This window comes from Neomonachus schauinslandi, chromosome 4, assembly GCF_002201575.2.
Source record: "Neomonachus schauinslandi chromosome 4, ASM220157v2, whole genome shotgun sequence".
NCBI lineage: Eukaryota > Metazoa > Chordata > Mammalia > Carnivora > Phocidae > Neomonachus > Neomonachus schauinslandi.
The window spans coordinates 95262903-95275633 of record NC_058406.1 but is presented as its reverse complement, the minus strand read 5'-3'; the positions used below and the strand labels follow the sequence as shown (position 1 = coordinate 95275633).

The window sequence follows — 12731 nt, the reverse complement described above, 5'->3', positions numbered from 1 at the left end:
ATTCTTCTATAGAAGTAAAACAATGTGGTAATAAATTCTTCAGCAATACCTAAAAAGATTAATATCAAATGTATTTTCATCAGACAGTAGCGCATAATCAAACATATGGCCATTATCATCTTTTCTCAAAGCAGAATAATATAATGAAACATTATATCTGACCAATTTTTTCCATCCGATATAATATTTTGTATTGTATGTAATATTACCAGTCAGTGTAGTAGGAGGACAGTCTTCATTGCAAAATGTTTCCATAGAATAAATAACACTTCTATTATCACTCTGATTGTGACAATTCAGTGAATGATCTGAATGATCTGATACTCTCATGGTACCTAGCAACAGGGAAAAATATAAAGTCTGATTTTTAAAAAATCTTTATACAGATAGTAAATCCAATCTCTCTAATCTGTTAGACAGGAAATATTCCCAACAAATGGTAGCTTTATAATTTTTATTACTGGAATATGAACTGAGATTAATAGTTCAGATTTTATATAAATATTGTGTAGAAAACCCTGCAAAAATGTTTTCCATGATGCCATATAATTTTAAAAAAAGGTTTGTTTGTTTGTTTTAAAGAAAAGCAAAAGCTAGGCCAATGAATTGGAAAAGCTATTATGAAGTACTTATTCCTATACTAACTAGTAAAGTGAAAATATAATAAAAAATAATGTTATATAATTTGTTGCTGTATTTAATAGTAACTGTTAACATTAAGATTAAGTTAGTTGGCCTTTTTTACCTTCAGAAGCTGATGAAAGACATTCTTTCTGACTGTAAAGTTGGGCCCCATGAAGGAACATCACTTCAGTTTTTGATCCCTTGCATAATGCAGTCTGGTCCTCAGTTGTCAAATTTTCAAATCCTTGAAGAAAAGATCACATAATTGTTTGAAATCAGTAATGAAAAGATAATTTTCAGGTATAAGATTTAATTATTCATTTAGTTATAATATGAATCCTAAATGTTTCCTTAGGATAATCACGATATGTAATTTCAAATATGAACAAAATTCTTGATTCCACATGGTAATATTTTGGAGCCCTTTCATCAGAACTGGATAATAATACTTCCATATGACAAGAGGAAATTAAACAAAGTTTAGCCTCAAAGAATTTATTTTTACAATGAGTTATCTGTGCATATAAATAGGTAAGTTTTGGCCAACTGTAGCTTGATTTTTTTCATATTATACAGGCAATTTTATTTCATGTTTTATATTAAAAAAACAATTTCAAAACATTAAAAGTTAGAATCAACCATATTATGTGTCTTGCTCTAAGTCTTTGGAGTCATTTGAATATTTTTAAATATTAATATTTTCAATCACCTGATTGGGTTTTTTTGTTTTTAGAGAGGGAGAAAGAACAGAGTGCACACGAGAGGAGGGGAAGGGGCAGAGGGAGAGGGAGAGAGAGAATCTTAAGCAGTCTCCATGCTCAGCACAGAGCAAAATGTGGGGCTAGAATTCATGCCCCTGAGATCATGACCTGAGCTGAAATCAAGAGTGCGGTGCTTAACCAACCGAGACATCCAGGCACTCCCCCACACCTGATTGTTTAAAGTAGACAAAATGAACATGTTTTTGCATTTGGAAGCAGCTTTGGTGGAAAAATACAGGGTTTTGTTTTCCTAAAATGTCCCCTGCCTTTAAAACAGGGAACTTTTTAAAAATTAAGTAGTATGAAATTATTTTCCAAAGGTAAAGTGATTACCTGGGAGTCCCTTGGTAAAATCCATTAACCCCTGTAGGTGTAGGACCACTGTTTCTGAGAGTCGCAAGAAGCTCAGTTCAGGATTTGCATACTTCTGCAGCTAGCCAACAAAAAGAAATGAGAGTAATAGATTTTATTTCTTTCAACTAACTGTTTAAATTTTTAACTTTCATGTTTATGCTATTGTTTTCTAACATAATTAGTTATAAATTATTTCTTGCCATTAATGAACACATACAAATTTCTTTGTTTCCTCTAAAGGAATTGTGTATTTTTGATGAGCAGCCACAATGTTATTAATGAGCTGATGTTCCTCTTGAGTTAGTTCCATGCTCTCCTGAATCTATAAGAAAACACAGGGGGAAAACTATAATGAATTTGTATTAAGCAAGACATGTCATCATTAAAGAAAAAAGAAATTTTTTAAGAGTCTTGCCACTTTTCCAGATCTAGTGGTGGATGATACAAGCTTGTTGTCTACTCCTCCCTCTTCCATTTTGATGTTAGAGTAAAAACTATTCTTCTGTTTAAAGTTCTTTCGAAGTCTCTTTGACTTGCATTGGATTTCTGTGAGCAAACCTGTGATATTACAAAATTCATATAAAATGTTTTAGGAATGGCAAATAACATTATAGGATTCAATGAAAATTGTCTTACACTGTACACATATATTATTATAGACTTGTCTTTTCACAAAAAACCTTCCTTTTTTGGCAAGTATGTACACAGCATTTAAATTTACTACATTACTTTCTCCTTTTCCATCCATAACTATCCTCTACTTAAAAGTACATAGTCATCCTAGGCATAAATTAAAAACCGATATTGCATCTCCAAACCATAAATTTAGACCTTTTTATGTTAGAGAAATTTTCACATCGTATCTTGGAAACAACATAGAATATCAATTGATATAGAAATTCAACTACCTTATCTATGAGCTTTTTTCTTTGATTTTTATATAAGGTCAAAAAAATATTTTGTGATTTTGTTAAATGAGCTAAGTCGATTCTTTCCTAGTAAGACAAGACAGTGGTATTTTGTTATGGCAGCCTGAGCATTCTCAGACAGGGATAAAGTAAAGGATTCAGGCTGGTTGGACAGGATAATCTTAAGATCTATTCCAACCCTGAATTTTTTTTTTTAAGATTTTTAAGTAATCTCTATCCCCAACATGGGGCTCAAACTTACAACCCTGAGATCAAGAGTCACACGTTCCACCAACTGAACCAGCCAGCCAGGTGCCCCCAACCCTGGAATTTTTAATAATAGGAATCCTTTCGGTCAAGAACTTTGAAGAGTTTGTATTTTATTAAAATAAACAGAATAATATAAACAATATTGCATTGGTGTTTATTGAACAGGAGTGTAACTTAATAAAAATTGAAGAGTATTATTCATAGCAATTGAAGGTAGACTGAACTAAAAAGAGATAATGAAGAAATAGCCATGAAATTAATATAACAGTAAGAGTGCAAGATAATAAGAGTTTATACAAGGCTAGATTAGACATGAAAAGAAAACATTAATAGTACCTTATTAAGAAAATGAATTTTGAAATCACCATGACATTTTGAGCCCTGGGAAATAGGAGGAATTGGGGAAATAATGCCGAAATCTTAGTACTACTCTGAGGATTACATGACCTCATGTAATCTATAAGCTAAAAACACTGTGAACATAGAAGGAACTCAAAATAGCCTAAGTACTTCTGCCTGTTGAGTTGGGTTTTGACACCTATGAGTTGTTAGTAGGCTCTACATACCTAGTTATCATGTAGGCTTCTAAAGATACAAGACCAAAGAAGGGGGACTACTAATTTAAAATTCTGCTTTTTATAGATACATTATATAAATTAAGGTTAAGTCATATGAAAATACAAGGATTTCCAATGAAGAAGAACATATTGAATATTGCCAAAATTAGAGCAATATAGTATAGAACAGGGTTTATGGAAAAATATCTAGGTTGGTTACCAGTCATCCTAATCTATCAGTTGCTAGAGAAATAGCTTCAATCTAGAGAAATACGTTAATGCTCAAAATGGTAACTTGAGGAATGCATTATGTTGTCAATAAGGTAAGAAAAACTAAAATCCCCCTCAAAAAAAGAACCCCCAAAGTCCACAATTAACACTTACATTCTGCCAACATTCCTACTGCCTTACACTTTTTCAGTCTGCACTCTTGACATTTCCTACGCATGTACATGTCCATTTCACAGTGGCCACCATTCTTGCAACGATATACTGCGTTTTTGGTGATGCTACGTCGAAAAAAACCTAATGACAAAAAAAGTACTTTTAAAATTTTACTATTAGGTATTTTTAGTTTTTTTATTAATATATACCTTCCTAGTAGAGTTAAATAATTGAAATAACTAAATTATTTCAATAAAATGTTTTTTTCATCAATAAGATTTAGTTTAATATACATTTATATTCTCTTATGATTGATATCTTCTAATCCAAGGTTGTTCCTTTCAATAATCACATGTGGAAATTGAACAAAATAGTTCCATCACATTAAGATAACTTTCTAGGGTGGGAGGGATGGGGTGGCTGGGTGATAGACATTGGGGAGGGTATGTGCTATGGTGAGCGCTGTGAAGTGTGCAAGACTGTTGAATCACAGATCTGTACCTCTGAAACAAATAATACATTATATGTTAAAAAAAAAAAAAGGAAGAAGATAGCAGGAGGGGAAAAATGAAGGGGGGGGATCAGAGGGGAAGACGAACCATGAGAGACTATGGACTCTGAGAAACAAACTGAGGGTTCTGGGGCGGGGGGGGGGAGGATGGGTTAGCCTGGTGATAGGTATTAAAGAGGGCACGTTCTGCATGGAGCACTGGGTGTTATACGCAAACAGTGAATCATGGAACACTACATCAAAAACTAATGATGTAATGTATGGTGATTAACATAACATAATAAAAAAAATAACTTCTTATTTTATTATGGTTATAATATACCATCTAAAAGCATTTTTATAACTATGTTGTACAGAATATCAAGATTCCATGAAGCATCTCTCAAGGTGCCCTTGAAAGAATATATGCTCTGGTAAGAGTGTAAGGAAAACCTCTTCTCTCCTCGTATTTCCACCTCAACCCATAAATAGGAAGAGATAGTCTTCAAAACTTACTCCTCTGTCCTTCTTCCTTTTTGAGCACTCCCAAAGGTGAGAAAATGTTTTTAGGTTTTTTTGGTCTGAAAAATTGAATAGGCCGTGGTGTATGTGCGTGTGCATGTGCGTGTGTGTGTGTGTGCATGTGCATGTGTATGTGTGTTTTGGGGGAGGTGTCTATATTTTCCCTTTCACTTCTTAAATCCATGCATAGCAGTCCCCCTTCCTACTTCCTCTTTCATTCCCCATTCCTATGCAATAACCCCTGCTATCTTCCTCTTAATCCATTCCAAGCAGTAAAGTTGATATGCTTTGGCAATGCCCCTCTTAGAGACCTGTGATACCCTTTTTTCTGTAGACACACTTGAGAGTGAGAGTTTTGTGATTTAGATTCATCGAAGGAAATAGAAAGCTCAGCTTAAGTTTTCCAGAACTATGCCTCATCTTCCATCTAGTTTTTTTAAAGATTATTTATTTATTTATTTATTTGAGAGAGAGAGAGATTACTAGAGAGAGAGAACAAGCATGAGTGAGGGTCAGAGGGAGAGGGAAAATCAGGCTCCCTGCTAAGCAAGGAGCCCGATGCTGGGCTCCATCCCAGGACTCTGGGATCATGACCTGAGCTGAAGGTAGATGCTAAACTGAGCCAACCAGGCACCCCTTCTTCCATCTAGTTTTAACATCAAGGCCCTGCATTTTAAGAATGAGCAAATACTTGCCCAGCTATTCTATTCATAAAGATGGTACCTAATTTCCCACAGTCTTCATTTGGCTATTCTTTGTTAGGGGTGAGTTGTAAGATTCTGACAGTAAATCTTCACCCTGAACTTCTAACAGACATGTTTACCAAGAGCTGCATTGGCCTAATCATTTCCAGGTTCTGTTCCAATGTTGCATTTGTAAATAAAAACAATGCAGAAGTGTTTCAAAACCTTAAAACTTCATCAAGGACTATTTCACTCTTTGAAAATTTCATTGTCAATGATGATCTTCACTTGCAAACCTCCCATTTTCAAAAAAGCATTCAAAGAAATTAAAATAGAATCATAGAAGTCATTTAATTCAAATTCCCTTCTAATGCATGAATTATATCAACCACATGAGAAGATGTAATAGTTAACAATCAGATATTTTTAAAAATCATTTTCTTCTTTTTAAAAGATTTTATTTATTTATTTGAGAGAGAGAGTACACATGTGCTGAGCAGGGGGAGGGGGTAGAGGGAGAGGTAGAGGGGAAGGGGCAGAGGGGGAAGGATAGGGACAAACAGACTCTGAGCCAAGGGCAGAGCACCACTGGGGGCATGATCCCAAAACCTGATATCACAACCTGAGCTGAAACCAAGAGCCAAGCACACAACTGACTGAGCCACTCAGGCCCCCCTAAAAATCATTTTCTATTCCATATCAGATTCATCTAAGAACACAGAAACCTTCTGCTGTATAAATACTGAATTTTGTATTTAAAGGCAAAAGTTTTCATCAAAAATGAAAAACTAAGTCAAAACTATTACATTCCATTTTCATGCCTTTTATGACACAGATGATCACCTTTAAATGTATCAATGGCTCTCCCCAGTTTTATTTCTCACACTTCGAAAAGTAAGAGTATTCTTTTTTTTTATGATCAATTAGCCAACATATAGTACATCATTAGTTTTTGATGTAGTGTTCAACGATTCATTAGTTGTGTATTCTTTTTTTTTTTTAAAGATTTTATTTATTTATTTGGGAGAGAGAGAATGAGAGACAGAGAGCATGAGAGGGAGGAGGGTCAGAGGGAGAAGCAGACTCCCTGCCGAGCAGGGAGCCCGATGCGGGACTCGATCCCGGGACTCCAGGATCATGACCTGAGCCGAAGGCAGTCGCTTAACCAACTGAGCCACCCAGGCGCCCTAGTTGTGTATTCTTACATGCCGAAACTTCCACGACTCTTCAGTGAACACTAGGACTTCAGTTTTGTTTTAACTTTATCCTTACCTTTACAACCTTCACAGGTAAGTGCATTATAATGATATCCTGATGCTTTATCACCACAAACTACACAGAGTTCTTCCTGTTGCTTAATCCGAATGGAAGAGTGAGTGAGTCTGGACCTTTTTATTCCAGAGTATCCATCTTTAGCATCATGGTCAACCACATAAGTGGGTTTATTTAATTCATAGGAACTAAATCCACATTCTTCACCACTGAACTGTGGGTCCAAGCTATAAGTGTTGAAATGACTTTGTAAAGATTGGGACTGTAGAGCTGTTGGAAACTGGACAGTAGAATACTGGCAATAAGCTGATTCTTGAAAATCAGTTTCATGCAGCTGATAGTTGATTTGCTCTGGCAGAATATCTAGTTGTTTTCAACATAAAAAAGAACAAATGGTAAAAAGTCAAAATTCCGTACTTGTTTTAAATATCAAAGAGTTTATGCTCAACAGTTAGTTCAACATATCCACTACGTCACAGGGACTTCCTGGCCAGCATGAGGAACAGGCAGTAAACTGAATTGCAGTGCATCATTAAGTGCTGCCATCTCAGTGGTATGCAGAGGTTGCTCAGGAGCTGGGAGAAAGGGCAGTATGTTGCTAAGTCTGTGGCTTACATACCAATCCAGCCTCCCATCTTAAATAGAAATGCGTATTTCCCAGAGTTTGGAAGGAAAGAAGGTTTTCCCATCTTTTGCATTTCCCTTGTGTGGGTACAACTGTTTGCAGTACAATCAGGTCAGTAAAGAGATGAATTAATACATTATCCCCCCCCTCCAAAAAAAATCAAACTAAAGTACAATTTTACCTGGTTATTTCAAGAAAAAAAAAGTTTTTGTTTTAACTCCCCATTAAATATACCTTAACACTCTCCTTTGCCATTTGTAGACCTGATTTAAATTATTAGTTTCTTTTGTGTTTTGTTGACTAACAATTCTAACTAGCAATTATCTGGGGATTAAATTCACCTAGTTTACCAGGTTACTATAAGGATGAAACAAAATATGGTATGCAAAAGCATATATAAAATATAAAATGATGCTTAATGAATATCATTATTATAATTATCAGAAGCTCCCAAACACCAACTTACTTTCTTTTTTCTTTTTTAAGATTTATTTATTTATTTCAGAGAGAGAACACACACACACACACACAAGCTGGGGGATGGGCAGATGGAGAAGGAGAGAGAGAATCCTTGGGCAGACTCCCGGCTTGATTCCAGGACCCTGAGATCATGGCCTGAGCCAAAATCAAGAGCCGGCTGCTTAACCAGACTGAGCCGCCCACGTGCCACCAACTTACTTTCTGCTTCCAGGAAAATTTCTAAATCTAAATCCAGAAAATTGGCTCCAAAAGGACCCAGGAATACTGAATTGCTCTATATCGCTAACTAGTAATATTTGTACTTTTCCTGATGCTGAATCAGGTACTTTTAACCTCAAAATTCTACCACCAAGATTGGTGAACAGTATAATTTTTATTAACTTACATAAATCTCTTGCAATGTTATACCATTCAGTCTAATGCTAAGTGTTGAGAAAATACTAATGACAGCCTAATATAAAAAGAAAGGTTATCAGTAAAAACAATGTAACTGTTTTTTTAAAGAGGACCTTTCTTGAATGAGTGTCAAAAGACTGCAGAATACTAGCTGATGTTCCATTGGCATGGAAATTAGAATTCAGGTCCTAACCCTAACCTTAACCCTAAACTTAACTCTAAAAGAAAACTGCATTTAAAATTAAATTTATATAATGAACATTAAGAGGGCACATGATGTAATGAGCACTGGGTATTATATAAGACTGATGAATCACTGACCTCTACCTCTGAAACCAATAATACATTGTATGTTAATTGAATTTAAATTTTAAAAAACTTAATAAAAAATAAAAATAATACATAAATACATAAGTAAAATTCCAAAAAAAACCAAAATAATTAAAATTTAAAAATTAAATTAAATTTACCTTATAGCCTTAGTCTTTTTGGAGAAAATTCCTCTTGTATCCTGCATTCTGTTCCTATTTCTTTCCCTTTGATAAAAGTCTTATATTAAGATGAAAATTTCAAGTATATTGAATAGCTACTCTGAGCTACATTTACTAAATTGCCGGTCAACTAACCCCTAAAAATAACTTCTAATTTGCATGTTAATTCAAATTTTAAAAATTAAATATAATTTTAGACTATCATGCTTTTCCCTCTTTACATTTGATTCTGGCTTACAACATTTTAGTATTACTGATTTTTTTGAAATTAATTATATTCTTTTGTATGAGAATAATTTTTAAGTTTCTTATTTTAATTCCTCTTGTAGGGAACAATTTAAAGTCTTTGGTTTAGGGCGCCTGGGTGGCTCAGATGGTTAAGCGTCTGCCTTCAGCTCAGGTCATGATCCCAGGGTCCTGGGATCGAGCCCCGCATTGGGCTCCCTGCTCCTTGGGAACCTGCTTCTCCCTCTGCTTCTCTCTCTCTCTCTCTCTCTCTCTGTCTCTCATGAATAAATAAATAAATAAATCTTTAAAAAAAAAATAAAGTCCTTGGTTTACTTGTTAATTTCTTTAAAAAAAAAAACCTCTGTAATTAACCATAATGTCACACAAAAAGTGTTTTATCAACTGTTATACTGTAGCTTTTTGTTACATACCATAGTACTGTACTGGTTCAGCAAGACAGTAACCATCAGCTGTAGTGACATAAGTATTTGCCATTCTCTGCTCCAATTCTCATTTATTCATCAGTGAATGCTGAACTAGAACTGAAGGAAATAAAACTTTTGTAGACTATTTGAAAGTATGATCATCAAGTCAGCATGATTTTATAAAAGTACAATACGATTTTTGAAAAATAAAGAGTTTAGCAGAATTTATACATGAGATGTTTATATTTATCCTTTAACTGGAAGAATATTGAGTTTTCATATCTCTATACACCAAATTATTAATTCTGCCAATTTCTTATTGCTCAGCTCTTTACAAATAACTCAATAAATCTTGGTAATAATCAAGGTGGCTTTTGAAAGTTTACCAAGCTTAGGTATTAGGCTTCATATACTGCTTTCACCACTTGTTTATGGGCCATTCATTAAATCTCCTTAAACCTTAGTTTCCTCATTTGTAGGAGAAAAATAATAAAACCCTCCTAGCAAAACTGTTGGGAGAGTTTAATATATGTAAAATCCAGCACAGTTCTTGTCTTAATAACTGATTCTCATAATCGCTATTCTAATACTTTCAAGATCTCAGTGTTCTAAATTAAGATGAATTAGGAAGAAAAACTAGACTTTTTCATGAAAGAAATTAAAGAGTAGGAAAAAAATGGCTTTCAGTAGCACTTGTTTTTATCTTCTAAATCCGCTCTAAATATTTTCATAGCTCTGTGATATGCTAAACATTAAAATATTAATTTTGGTTCTGCTTGACTAATTAAAATTTTATTTTTTTATTTATTGAAAAAAGTTTATGGACTACTGGAAAAAGAGTTTTATTTTTAATAGTAAAGCCTAGAACTAAAATGAACAAGTCAGGAAACAGCAGATGTTGGCGAGGATGCAGAGAAAGGGGAACCCTCTTACACTGTTGGTGGGAATGCAAGCTGGTGCAGCCACTCTGGAAAACAGTATGGAGGTTCCTCAAAAAGTTAAAAATAGAGCTACCCTACAACCCAGCAATTGCACTACTAGGTATTTATCCAAAGATACAAACAGTGAATCAAAAGAGCACATGCACCCCAATGTTTATAGCAGCAATGTCCACAATAGTCCAAATATGGAAAGAGCCCACATGTCCAACAACAGATGAATGGATAAAGAAGATGTGAGATAGATAGATAGATAGACAATGGAATATTACTCAGCCATCCAAAAGAATGAAATCCTGCCATTTGCAATGAGGTGGATGGAACTAGAGGGTATTATGCTAAGTAAAATAAGTCAGTCAGAGAGAGACAAATACCATAAGATTTCATTCATATGTGGAATTTAAGAAACAAAACTGATGAACATAAGGGAAGAGAATGAAAAATAAAATAAGATGAAAACAGAGAGGGAGGCAAACTACAAGAGACTCTTAACTCTAGGAAACAAATTGAGGGCTACTGGAGGGGAGGTGGGTGGGAGGATGGGGTAACTGGGTGATGGGCATTAAGGAGGGCACTTGATATAATGAACACTGGGTGTTAGATGAAACTGATGAATCACTAAGTTCTATCCCTGAAACTAATAATTAGTATATGTTAACTAAATTGAATTTTAAAGAATTGTTTTTAAATAGTAAAGCCTAAAAATCATAAGCTATTATAAGAAAAATTATTCACAATCTAAGATGATCCCTTAATGGGAAAAATGATTTATTTTTGTTATTTCCTAGAAAGGAACTCCAAAAATTTGAATAAACTTAAACAGGAAATCACAGTTCAAGAAATTGAAAATTATTGGGATAAAGGTCACTCTAGAGTCCATAGTCTTTTATAGCTTTATCATCTCTATTAAAGATAAAAATGGTTTTCACCTTTAAAAAGAACCAAAAAAAAAAAAAAGAAAATGGGTTTTAAATCACGCCAAAAAATTTATGTGACAAATTTTTAGCCTCTGAGATTATATTGAAAAATCTTTTCCTTTGATTTATTATTCATGTGCGAGCTTCATGGCTGAGGTTTCTACATCCATGAAGATGATTTCAATAGCAATATCTTTGAAATTTGTCCCCTTTATCATCTAATAGAATGTAGGTTCTTCTACAAGCACTTGAAACTCCCAGTCTTCTGACAGCATAGCAGTAGTCCTATAGAATAAGCACTGGATAAAAGAGATGAAGCAAAAGCAGTGCCCCCAAATAAGTGAAATTTTAATAGAAAGTTTCCCTTGAAAAGTCAGGACTAAAATCAATAAGATCCGTCAGTCTACACTTCCGTGTTTCTATATTGCAACAGGTCAATTGGCTCTCCATATAGAAACAATTCTGAATGCTATCCATTTAATACGTGTGATACTTTGTAGCAATGGTTCTGTTCAGTTCTTTCCAAACTTCTCTTTTGAGCCTGTTAGGTTTTAGAAAATTATAAATGAACCTGAAAACTTGAAGTTGTTACTCACCCTTCTTTTAAAATTACTGCACTTACCATTAGGCTTCATATAATATCGAACATCTGAAGAAGACTGAAAATTAAAATTGGTACTACTTAGATACAGACTTTGCTGAGTGAGAGTTTGAGAAATAATATAGAACGAACCAGAGGTAGCTCATTAAAACAAAACTGGTGATATCCTGACAAAGACACACCTAAGTATCTTATAGTGATGCCACTATCAGGGTTCAAATCATAAATAACAATGTCCTGAAACCAAGTCCTTCCAATACTGGTAGATACACACCCAAAAATATTATCTAAAGTAGACCTGTTTGGTTTTTTTTAAAGTTTATTTATTTATTTAAGTAATCTCTATACCCAAAGTGGGATTCGAACCCATGACCCTGAGATCTAGAGTGGCATGTTCTTCCAACTATGCCAACTAGGCACCCCAAAGCAGACCTGTTTTTATGGACTAGTTATATTCCAGGGCATTCATGGGACATATACATAAAGAGGCTTTGATTAAAAATATGCCTTTTAAAATATGAAATATTTATGTTTTATATGCTCATAGTAATATTGTATTATTTTCTACATAAAATTTTTCACTAATTAAATGTTCTTCAGCCTTTTAGATGTTTAATAGAAGTATTATGTATGCATAATAAAACAAAACTTTCAGAAATAAAGTATTCATACAATTAGTTTAAGAACACTTAAGTAGATTATTAATAGCATAGAGGGAGGTATGTAATCAAGAACTTCCTATCTTATTAAAGAGAAAAGTTACAGTAGGCCTGGAGGGATTCTGTTTTGTTATCTTTCCTGGTAA

The 12731-nt window shown here is 34.1% G+C and overlaps 1 protein-coding gene across 1 annotated transcript; it reads right to left on the bottom strand.

Annotated features, from left to right (window-relative positions):
* Positions 1-722: 722 nt before the first annotated feature.
* Positions 723-9540, bottom strand: LOC110580592 (bile acid receptor-like). The gene is made up of 7 exons (XM_021690280.1): positions 9477-9540; positions 6826-7188; positions 3859-3999; positions 2155-2297; positions 1957-2061; positions 1719-1818; positions 723-868 (listed from the first exon to the last, which is right to left on the bottom strand). Exons 1-7 carry the CDS (start codon positions 9538-9540, stop codon positions 723-725), a joined length of 1062 nt encoding a protein of 353 aa, XP_021545955.1.
* Between the last annotated feature and the right edge of the window lie 3191 nt (positions 9541-12731).